The sequence below is a fragment of the Octopus bimaculoides genome, chromosome 13 (assembly GCF_046866305.1).
Source record: "Octopus bimaculoides isolate indiv1 chromosome 13, ASM4686630v1, whole genome shotgun sequence".
NCBI lineage: Eukaryota > Metazoa > Mollusca > Cephalopoda > Octopoda > Octopodidae > Octopus > Octopus bimaculoides.
Genome location: NC_142940.1, coordinates 59,582,190 through 59,592,189, shown reverse-complemented (window position 1 = coordinate 59,592,189; position 10,000 = coordinate 59,582,190). Strand labels below are relative to the sequence as shown.

The 10,000-nt window shown below is 40.2% G+C and overlaps 1 protein-coding gene across 17 annotated transcripts in view; it reads right to left on the bottom strand.

Moving 5' to 3' along the window:
- Positions 1–10,000, bottom strand: part of LOC106876689 (protocadherin Fat 1) — a 223,371-nt gene that overhangs the window by 75,671 nt on the left and 137,700 nt on the right. For all 17 annotated transcript variants that reach the window (XR_016244056.1, XR_016244057.1, XR_016244061.1 and 14 more), the window contains exons 5-11: positions 8,487–8,789; positions 7,004–7,217; positions 6,668–6,807; positions 4,773–4,980; positions 3,874–4,149; positions 1,237–2,732; positions 370–547 (exon numbers count right to left, since the gene is read on the bottom strand). Coding sequence is in view for 11 of the 17 variants with exons in the window: in XM_089361878.1 (XP_089218004.1) it covers positions 370–547; positions 1,237–2,732; positions 3,874–4,149; positions 4,773–4,980; positions 6,668–6,807; positions 7,004–7,217; positions 8,487–8,789 (2,815 nt within the window). In the remaining 6 variants the exon portion in view is untranslated. The remainder of the gene's footprint in view (positions 1–369; positions 548–1,236; positions 2,733–3,873; positions 4,150–4,772; positions 4,981–6,667; positions 6,808–7,003; positions 7,218–8,486; positions 8,790–10,000) is intronic.

Below are 10,000 nucleotides of genomic sequence, written 5' to 3'. Positions count from 1 at the left end.
ATCTTGGTTCCCATGGCATATAAGTGACCAACAGTACAATACTTCCCAATAAACAACGTGCCAGTCCATTGTCCACCACAGGGTTAAGCCTCAGCTGATGTTGGTATTTTGCTTGCAGCATAGTGGACCAATGCAATGTGAAATGAAACGTTTTTCCTCAAGAACGCAACACACTGCTACCTGATCTGGGAATTGAAAGCACAACCTAACCACTAGGTCATGCACCTTCACACTACAGTACCATGTAGCCACAATATTACACTGGCATTCTACTATAGTGCTATACTATCACACAACCAGATTATCATACTACAACACATTATTGCAGTCCACCACACCACAATACCACCACTCTATCATAACACTTACCATTATCTGCTGCTTCAACTATCAACCGGAATTCTTGATTTTCATAGTCTTTTAAGATTTTGTTGACTCTGATGTGTCCTGTGACGTTATTGATGGAGAAGAGGCTCTGGTTGTTTCCAGCAACGATTCTGAAGGACAGTTCTTTGTTTCTGCCAATATCTTTGTCTACTGCTGAAATCTGTGAAATAAGGTAAGATTGGTTGTATATATGAATTGATATATATATATATATATATATATATATATATATATATATATATATTGGATTTTACTCATAGGGTATTGGAATCTTGATAATGGATTTACAAATGCAATGACCAATCTTAAAGACTATTGGATTTTACTCACAAGGTAATGGAATCTTATATGTATACCATTCTGCCTAAACAATGGAATTACAAATACAATATCCCTACATTCACTCTCTATTTCCTATCTTAACTAAATTAACTATTGCTTAATCATCCTCTCACATCGTCTCTGATGAAGGGATATAATAAATATCCTGGAAACAGCTGCAAGACAGTCTATTTATAAATGTTCTATATTATATTCGGTTTTTATCTCATTACGAAAAGTAAATCCTTTTATATATATATATATATATATATATATATATATGTATGTGTATTTGTGTTTGTCCCCACAACATCGCTTGACAACTGATCCTGGTGTGTTTACGTCCCCGTCACTTAGCGGTTCGGTAAGAGAGCTCGCTAGAATAAGTACTAGGCTTACAAAGAATAAGTCCTGGGGTTGATTTGCTCGACTAAAGGTGGTGCTCCAGCATGGCCGCAGTCAAATGACTGAAACAAATTTAAAAAATATACATATATATAATATGTAGAAAAGTTTTCAAAAATTTACCTGTTTGATGAGGTCTCCTATCTTTGACTCAACTGAAATCACAGAATTGTAAGGTTGATTCACAAAGATAGGGGGATTGTCATTCTGGTCAGCAATTTCTACATGGACAATGGCACGAGCATATCTTGGTTCTTGTTGAGAATCTCTAGCTTCGACCACTAATCTATAACTTGATCGCTTCTCTCGATCAAAAGGCTTGCCAATTGTGTGCAGAACACCAGAAGTGGCCCCAATCGTAAACATATCATTGGGATTTAACAACTTGAAGGTGACATGTTGGTTGAGAATCAATCCAGTTAACTGTAGAACTGTTAGAGACTGGTTTGTGGCTACGTTTTCCATCACTTCCACCTGGTAATCATTTTTCGTAAACACCAAACTAGTCTCATTGCTTCGTAGGACCGTTATGAAGATCTCAGCAGATGTTTCATATACTCCATCACTGACCGTGACGGTCAAGTCATACACACTGCTGATGTCTGTGTCATTGGTGACAGAAAGTACTCCAGTGTCAGGCTGAAGTTCAAATGTCCCATCCTCGTTGCCCTGATCTATCTTGTATGTCAGTTTGCTGCCAACTCCAGTGTCTGGATCAGTGGCATTTAACACAAGAACAGCAACTTCTCTGAATGTTGGTAGAAGTAGAGAGACATTGTAGACATCCTGAGAGAATCTGGGTGGTGAGTCATTCGTATCGAGAACATGGATTTTAACCCGAGACGATTCCAAAGCGAGAAGATGAGGTCTGCCAAGATCAAAAGCGCGCACTGTGAACTCATAGTCGGCCAACACCTCGTGGTCGAGTAAGCTTGCTGTTCGAATGGCTCCAGTGTTACTGTCGACTGAAAAAACAGACTGTATCTTGTTTTCAACAATTTCATACTGTAGAAGTGAATTCATGCCGCTATCAGCATCAGTCGCTTTGATGACGAGTGGAAACCTATCTTCATTGAGAACTATAGAACCAACCGGTGCTTGTTCTATGATAAATCCATGGTGAAGTTCTTTCTCAAAGACTGGATTGTTGTCATTCTTGTCAATGATGTGAATCAGAACTGAACAACTTGTTGATCGGCCAATGATGTTCATGGCAGTTACTGTCAGGTTATAAAAGATTTGCTCCTCATAGTCACAGACTTTGTTCGTTGATAAAACACCCGAGTTGGGATTGATCCGAAACATTTCTTTTGGATCTCCGCTGGTGATTAAGTACACGACAGACGACCTACTGTCGGCGACCACTGTCGACACAATCACCCCAACAGGTTCATTCTCAGGGATTTCTTTCACATACTCTTTGTGGGGGAACTTTGGGGGTGCGTTATTTGAAATAGTCACCGATATGTGGACAGTTCCAGTACTGCTGAGTTGTGGAGAGCCAAAATCAGTGGCCAGCACAGACAGAACATAATCAGACTGACCCTCTCGGTCCAACTGTTTCGCCACAGTTATAGTTCCCATGGTATCATCAATGGCAAAAGCACCTCCTGTATTCCCTGCGTAATAAAGATAAAACAAAACATTTAGATACAGAAATAACTAATTCTCAAACACAGAATAATACAAACAGAATAGCAGGAACAGGATAAAACATCCATATTATTGCAGAAAAATTTGCCAGCGGCCAGCCATGACAGTTGAACTCACATCCCTGTGATCACCGGCTGTAGTGCTTTGCCATTAAGCCTAACTGCCCACTGTCAAATCAATCTGCAATTTTTGAACTTAAAAATCTAGCTTTATAAGACGCTGTTAAATTGAAATTACGACGAAAGTAAACAAGTAATGTTTGCTTTAGAAACATTGAGATGTATTGAAAGATACATTTAGAATATTTCTACATTACAAAATAGACAAAAAGTAGGAAAAAAGTGTGCCTTGTGTGTTATGTTATTACATCAGAATATTATGCTAGACTATGTGGTGTGTGTATAAGCTGTGTTACAGCATAGAGAGGGGACTGAGTAGAATATTTTCTGTTAAACCATGTGAAGGTGCATGGTTTAGTGGTTAGGGTAATCGGCTCATGATCGTAAGGTCATGAGTTCGATTCCTGCCAGTGCGTCGTCTCCTTCAGCAAGACACTTTATTTCACTTTGCTCAAGTTCACTCATCTGGCAAAAATAAGTTGTACTTGTAATTTAAAGGGCTGACTTTGTCACATTCCTATTTCTTTATTGCCCATAAGGGGCTAAACACAGAGGGAACAAACAAAGACAGACAAAGGGATTAAGTCGATTACATCGATCCCGGTGCATAACTGGTACTTAATTTATCGACCACGAAAGGATGAAAGGCAAAGTCGACCTCGGCGGAATTTGAACTCAGAACGTAACGGCAGACGAAATACCGCTAAGCCTTTCGCCCGGCGGGGTAACCACTCTGCCACCTCACAGCCTTTGTCACATTCTGTGTCACGCTGAATCTCCCTGGGAACTATGTTAAGGGTACATGTGTCTGTGGAGTGCTCAGCCACTTGCACGTTAATTTCACGAGCAGGCTGTTCCATCGATCGGATCAACTAGAAATCTTGTACGGTATTTTATGTTTGCACAAATATATTAATGTTCAGGTACATGGACACTATTTGCTATAAATTTTCAACAACTACAACATTAACTACAACAAGAGGGCTACCTGATAAAATGCTGTAGCGTATCTCTGCATTGATTCCTTTGTCCTGGTCAGCAGCAACGACTTGGAGGACGGAAGTGCCTATAGCTGCAGTCTCGAATACTCGGCCTTCAAATATGTCGGACAGAAACTCTGGACTGTGGTCATTGTTGTCGAGTACCATGATGACAGCACGGCACATGTTACGTTTGGAACGTAAACCTTGGTCCCTCACCATCACTACCAACTCATGCCGAGCCAGGACTTCACGATCCAATTTCTCCTTCACTCGTATTACACCTACAAACAAACAACAGTAGAATTGGTGCTCTATATATATACACAAACCCCTACACTCATTTACATATACATATATATAAGTTTGTTGATTAAAATAGGAAAGTAAAACTCAATACATGAGTACATACACACATCATTATTATTAATAATAATAATTAGTAGAAGTTACAGAGTAAATCAAAGGCCGAGCATTTCATGCAATGGCTGGAGAAGTGACAATGCACAAACTCTCAGCCCTTGAGCAAGTCTACAGAATATCAATAATAATAATAATGATAATAATAATAATGATAATAATAATAATAATAACAATAATAATAATAATAATAATAATAATAATAATAATACACACATTTTATACACACACACACACACACACACACATATATATGCATACATTTATATGTATGTGTGTAAGCGTGTGTGTGTGTAGGTGGTGAGGTATGGGAAGAGAGTGAAGAGAGAGAGTGAGAGGGAGAAAAAGAAAGAGAGGAAAGGAGCAAACAGTAAAATATAAAAACAAGATAAAAAAGGAAAAGGGAACAAAAAAATGTAGCAGTAATTAGTAGTAGTAGTAGTAGTAGTAAGTTAGTTAAGTAATTAAGTAAGACGATGATACTAACCAGTTTCTGAATCGATGTGGAATTTTGACTTGCTTGCAGGGTTTGTTGCTGAAGACAAGGAATAGAAGAGTCTACCATTATCTTGGTCAGTAGCAGACACTTGCAGAACCTGTTTACCAATAGCGACAGATTCATAAACTTGGCCAATATATTCTTTCTTGTCAAATATTGGTGGATTGTCGTTTACATCGAGGACCTTGATTTCAAGCTGTGATAGAAATAAAGTTGGTTGAAGGTTAAATGTGTGGGTAGGCTGGTGGGCTGGAGGAATGATTGGCTGTTAGATTGGTGGAGGCTGGAGGCTGGAAAGGTTGAAGGAGTAGAGGGTTGGTGAGTTGTTGAGTTATTAGAAGAGTGATGGGTTGAGGACTTGTGCATAGAAGAGACAATGTGTTGGAGGAGTGGTATGTTGGGGAAATAGCATGCTGGAGGAATGGTGTGTTGGAGGACTGGCATGTTGGAGGAATGGTGTGTTGGAGGAATGATGTGGTGTAGGAATAGTGTGGTAGAGGTATGGATTGCTGGAAGTATGGCTTGTCGGAAGTATGACTTGGTGGAGGAATGGCCCACTGGAGGAATGACACACTGGAAGAATGATGTGTTGGAAGAATAACATGTTGGTGGAATGGTGTGTTGGAGGATTGGCATACTGGAGGAATGACATGTTGGAGGAATGGCATATTGGAGGAATGATGTGGTGGAGGAATGGTGTGGAGGAGGTATGGCTTGTCGGAAGTATGACTTGTTGGAGGTATAGTACAGTGGAGGTATGGTATGGTGGAGGAATGGCCCATTGGAGGAATGACACACTGGAGGAATGATGTGCTGGAAGAATAATATGTTGGTGGAATGGTGTGTTGGAGGAAGGGTGCATTGGAGGAACAGCATGTTAGAGGTGTGGTATGTTGACGGAATGGTGTGTTGGAGGAAGGGTGCATTGGAGGAACAGCATGTTAGAGGTGTGGTATGTTGACGGAATGGTGTGTTGGAGGAAGGGTGCATTGGAGGAACAGCATGTTAGAGGTGTGGTATGTTGACGGAATGGTGTGTTGGAGGAAGGGTGCATTGGAGGAACAGCATGTTAGAGGTGTGGTATGTTGACGGAATGGTGTGTTGGAGGAAGGGTGCATTGGAGGAACAGCATGTTAGAGGTGTGGTATGTTGACGGAATGGTGTGTTGGAGGAAGGGTGCATTGGAGGAACAGCATGTTAGAGGTGTGGTATGTTGACGGAATGGTGTGTTGGAGGAAGGGTGCATTGGAGGAACAGCATGTTAGAGGTGTGGTATGTTGACGGAATGGTGTGTTGAAAGAATAGCATGTTGGAGGAATGATGAGTTGGAGGAATGGTGTATTGGTGGGTTGCAGAAATATTTCTTTTCTCCTAGGCCCCTACAGTAACCAACATGCACAGTCTTTCCTATCTAGAATATCATACGAACACCACCCCTCAATCCTACTCCACCATTACCACCACCCCCAAGACTATACCCACCACCACCCACATCACAACTCAACACCACCCCTGCCCAACTGTCATATTTTCATTTATCTATTTTATTTGCTGGTTTGGTTTGGAGGAAAAGGTTTGTATGAATGACCATTGCAGGACTTCTGTTCTGGTGAGATTAGCTGGATTAGTGATTAATGCTCAGCTTAAACCATTGCACCTCAAGAGTGACAGGAAAGATGTGTGGAGGGGAGAAGGAAGAAGTGAGAGCACTGATTATTGCTGGGCGTGAAGTGAAGGAGAGAGGGGAGAGGAAGGAGAGAGGGGGAGGAAGGAGAGAGGAAGAGGAGGGTGGTGGTGTGAGATCATTACCCACCACCATCACCACCACCACCATTCCCACCATGGCCACCCTCATTTAGATATCCTAGTTTACTATTACTTACCCATGCAAAATCCTGATGCTGTCCATCTGTGGCTTTAATGGTCAAATTGTAGTGATTCTTCACCTCCCAGTTTAGTTTACGGGCTATAAATATCATGCCATCTTCTGGGCCAATGCTGAATGTGTGGTCTTCATTACCATCTGCAATAGTTAGAAGAAAAATAAATATTGATTTCAAATTTTGGCACAAGGCTAGCAATTCTGGGGGGAGGGGCAGGTCAATTACACTGACCCCAGTGCTCAACTGGTACTTATTTTATCGACTCCAAATACCCATAAAAACAGACAAATAAAAGAAAATAAGAAATATTATATAAGCATCATCCATTAAACTTACCCTCGATAGAATACCAAATTTTGTCCCTATCCATATCAAAGGCCTGAACTAGCACAATCCATTTGCCAACTCGATCATTCTCCATAATTTCCTCAGACAGATGCTTCTTATTAAACAATGGTGGGTTCGTTGAGTACTTCTTCACCTTGACCACTTTGATCTTTACTTTTGTAGTAGACTTCAGGGCTGGACTCCCATGATCTGTTGCTTTCACCTGGAAATATGATGCAGAGGTAAATAGTAGAGGCATTCTGGTGACGGTAGTGGTGACAGGGTATAGTCATACACACACACACACACACACCATACATAATGACTATCAGTTAATTCCTCTGTCAATTGATGAATTGGTAACACTTCTCCTCACTTAAACATGGATGTTCTATTGGAACAAGCTACACTATGTTCTAACAGAACATCCAGGTTCAAAGCGAGGATAAATATTACCTCTCAGTATTATTACTGCCTCTGTTGCTCATAGATATTTTTTAACAAGCTAACAGCAGAATGTCAATAGACTTACTCTACTAGCAGGAAACCGAAGGTACTGGATGATATACTGACTATAATTTTGAAGACTAAGGAATTATACACTACACACTCTACCCTCTGGTATTCAGTACTCTTTTGTAAAACATAAATAACAAAAGCAACAAAAAAATAAGTATTCAAAGTATTCTGTCAAACATAAATGCTTATTAACATTGTTTTGAATTAATCATTCATTATCCTTTAAATTAAACATAAATTATTTTGTACCTTTGAGATTTTGATGATGTGATTTATTTACTTTTAGAATGACATTGTAGAGTAGGTGTGAGAAGGCAGATCTGGACAATAGAGACATAAAATGGGTAGAATAACTGAGCTGGGCTGCACATAGCTGGTTTAAATGCAAATGGGTCAAGAGTTATTTAAAAAACACAACTCCTTCTGTCCTGGCCAAAAACTTCTGGTGGATTCCATGCTTGAGAAGACACAACGATTGTGGCTTTCTTTGTATATAAGCATGTCCTCTACTTCTTTCTCTTAGCTGAAAGATTCTAGTCTTGCAAGTTCATAGGTGCTGGTACCACTTCGAAAATACAACTCCTTCTGTCCTAAACAAGACTTCTGGTGGTTTTCCATGCTTGAGAAGACACACCGATCATGGCTGTCCATATATATAGGCATGTTCTCTATGTCCCAATCTTAGCTCAGAGATCTTGTGAGTCTTGTGAGTTCATGGGTGCTGGTGCTGCATAACAGCACCTATGCCAGTGCCAAAAATAAAGCCCCCAGTACACTCGGTAAAGTGGTTGGTATTAGGAAGGGCATCCAGCCATAGAAACCATGCCAAAACAGACAAATAAATGCAACCCAGGAAGCTCTCCAGCTGGCCAACTTTTGTCAAACCGTCCAACCCATGCCAGCGTGGAAAACATATTAAATGATGATGATGAAGATGATAATAAAAGATGACATAAAAATAAGAAAAACTCACAATAAATTCAAAATTGGATCCAGCTATGAGGTCTTCCTGACATGAAATTATACCAGTTGTTGGGTCAATCATGAAACGTTGTACTTTCCGTTTTTTTATGGAGTAAGTGATTTCTGCATTGTTGCCCACATCAATGTCTTTGGCCATCACGCGGAACAGTTTGGTACCCTTTGGAGAAGCAGGCACCTGAAGACGGTAAGGGCTGTTGATAAATTCTGGGGCATGGTCATTCTCGTCTTCAATGTGAACAATGACTTGGGTTGATGAGCTCAAGTTGGGGACTCCATTGTCTTTCACTGTGACCTGGACAAGAATGATACAAATAAATAAATAAATAACAGTGGAGGGAGTATGTGTATGTGTGAGTACGTGTGTGTTTGTGCATGTATGTGTGAGTACGTGTGTGTATGTGTGTCAGTTGGATGTACATAAGTTTGTGGCCGTCGCCACCTAGCGTGGCCGTCGCCAGTACCGCCTGACTGGCCCTCATGCCGGTGGCACGTAAAAGCACCCACTACACTCTCGGAGTGGTTGGCGTTAGGAAGGGCATCCAGCTGTAGAAACTCTGCCAAATCAGATTGGAGCCTGGTGTAGCCATCTGGTTTCACCATTCCTCAGTCAAATCATCCAATCCATGCTAGCATGGAAAGCGGATGTTAAACGATGATGATGATGATGATGATGATGTGTGTCTTTGAGCTTATACTGTTGTGAATGTCTGTCTGTACTTGTGTATGTATGTGTATCTGTGTGTTGGCATGTGTGTCAACATGTGTATGTAAGTGTGTGTGCTTGTGTGTGTATGTGAACGTGGGTATGGGAGTGTGGGTATGTGCGTGCATGTGATAGTATGTATGGCAGAGCCCAACAATATAGAAACAGATTCCTGCACACAATGATGATAATATGATGATGATGATGATGATGATGGTGATCGTGATGACAACGACGATGATTTTAATATCAAATGATTATTTTGCTTATAAAAAAACAGAAATTATATTTTCTTATAAAGCCATTTCTTCAAACAAAGATTTTGAAATATTTTCATCCGAAGACATAGTTTTTACAAAGACAAAAAAATAAAGTAATTTTTTAAAACAGAATCATTGAAATGATCATAATAAAGGACTACAACTATTGATAAATTTGTTTTTGGTGATTACTTTAACCACACACACACACACACACAAACACACATAGTTATACATAAATAAACACAGATACATATACACACATACACATTCATACATTATACATGTCTTGTTTGCATCTATTGTGAGAAACACTTCACAGTTTTCCCTTATGGAACATATCCACAAAGACAAAGAGATCAATTGCTGTATCCATGGATACAGAGCAGTGATAGTGATGGTGGGAGGTGGGGGTGGGCGAATATTGAACCAGTGACCTTTTGTATCATAGCCAGGCACTATGGTCACATGGTCCACTACAGTTTACGGCTCACATACGCATATTATGTATCTGTATTTGGACATTTGAAGAAATGTAAA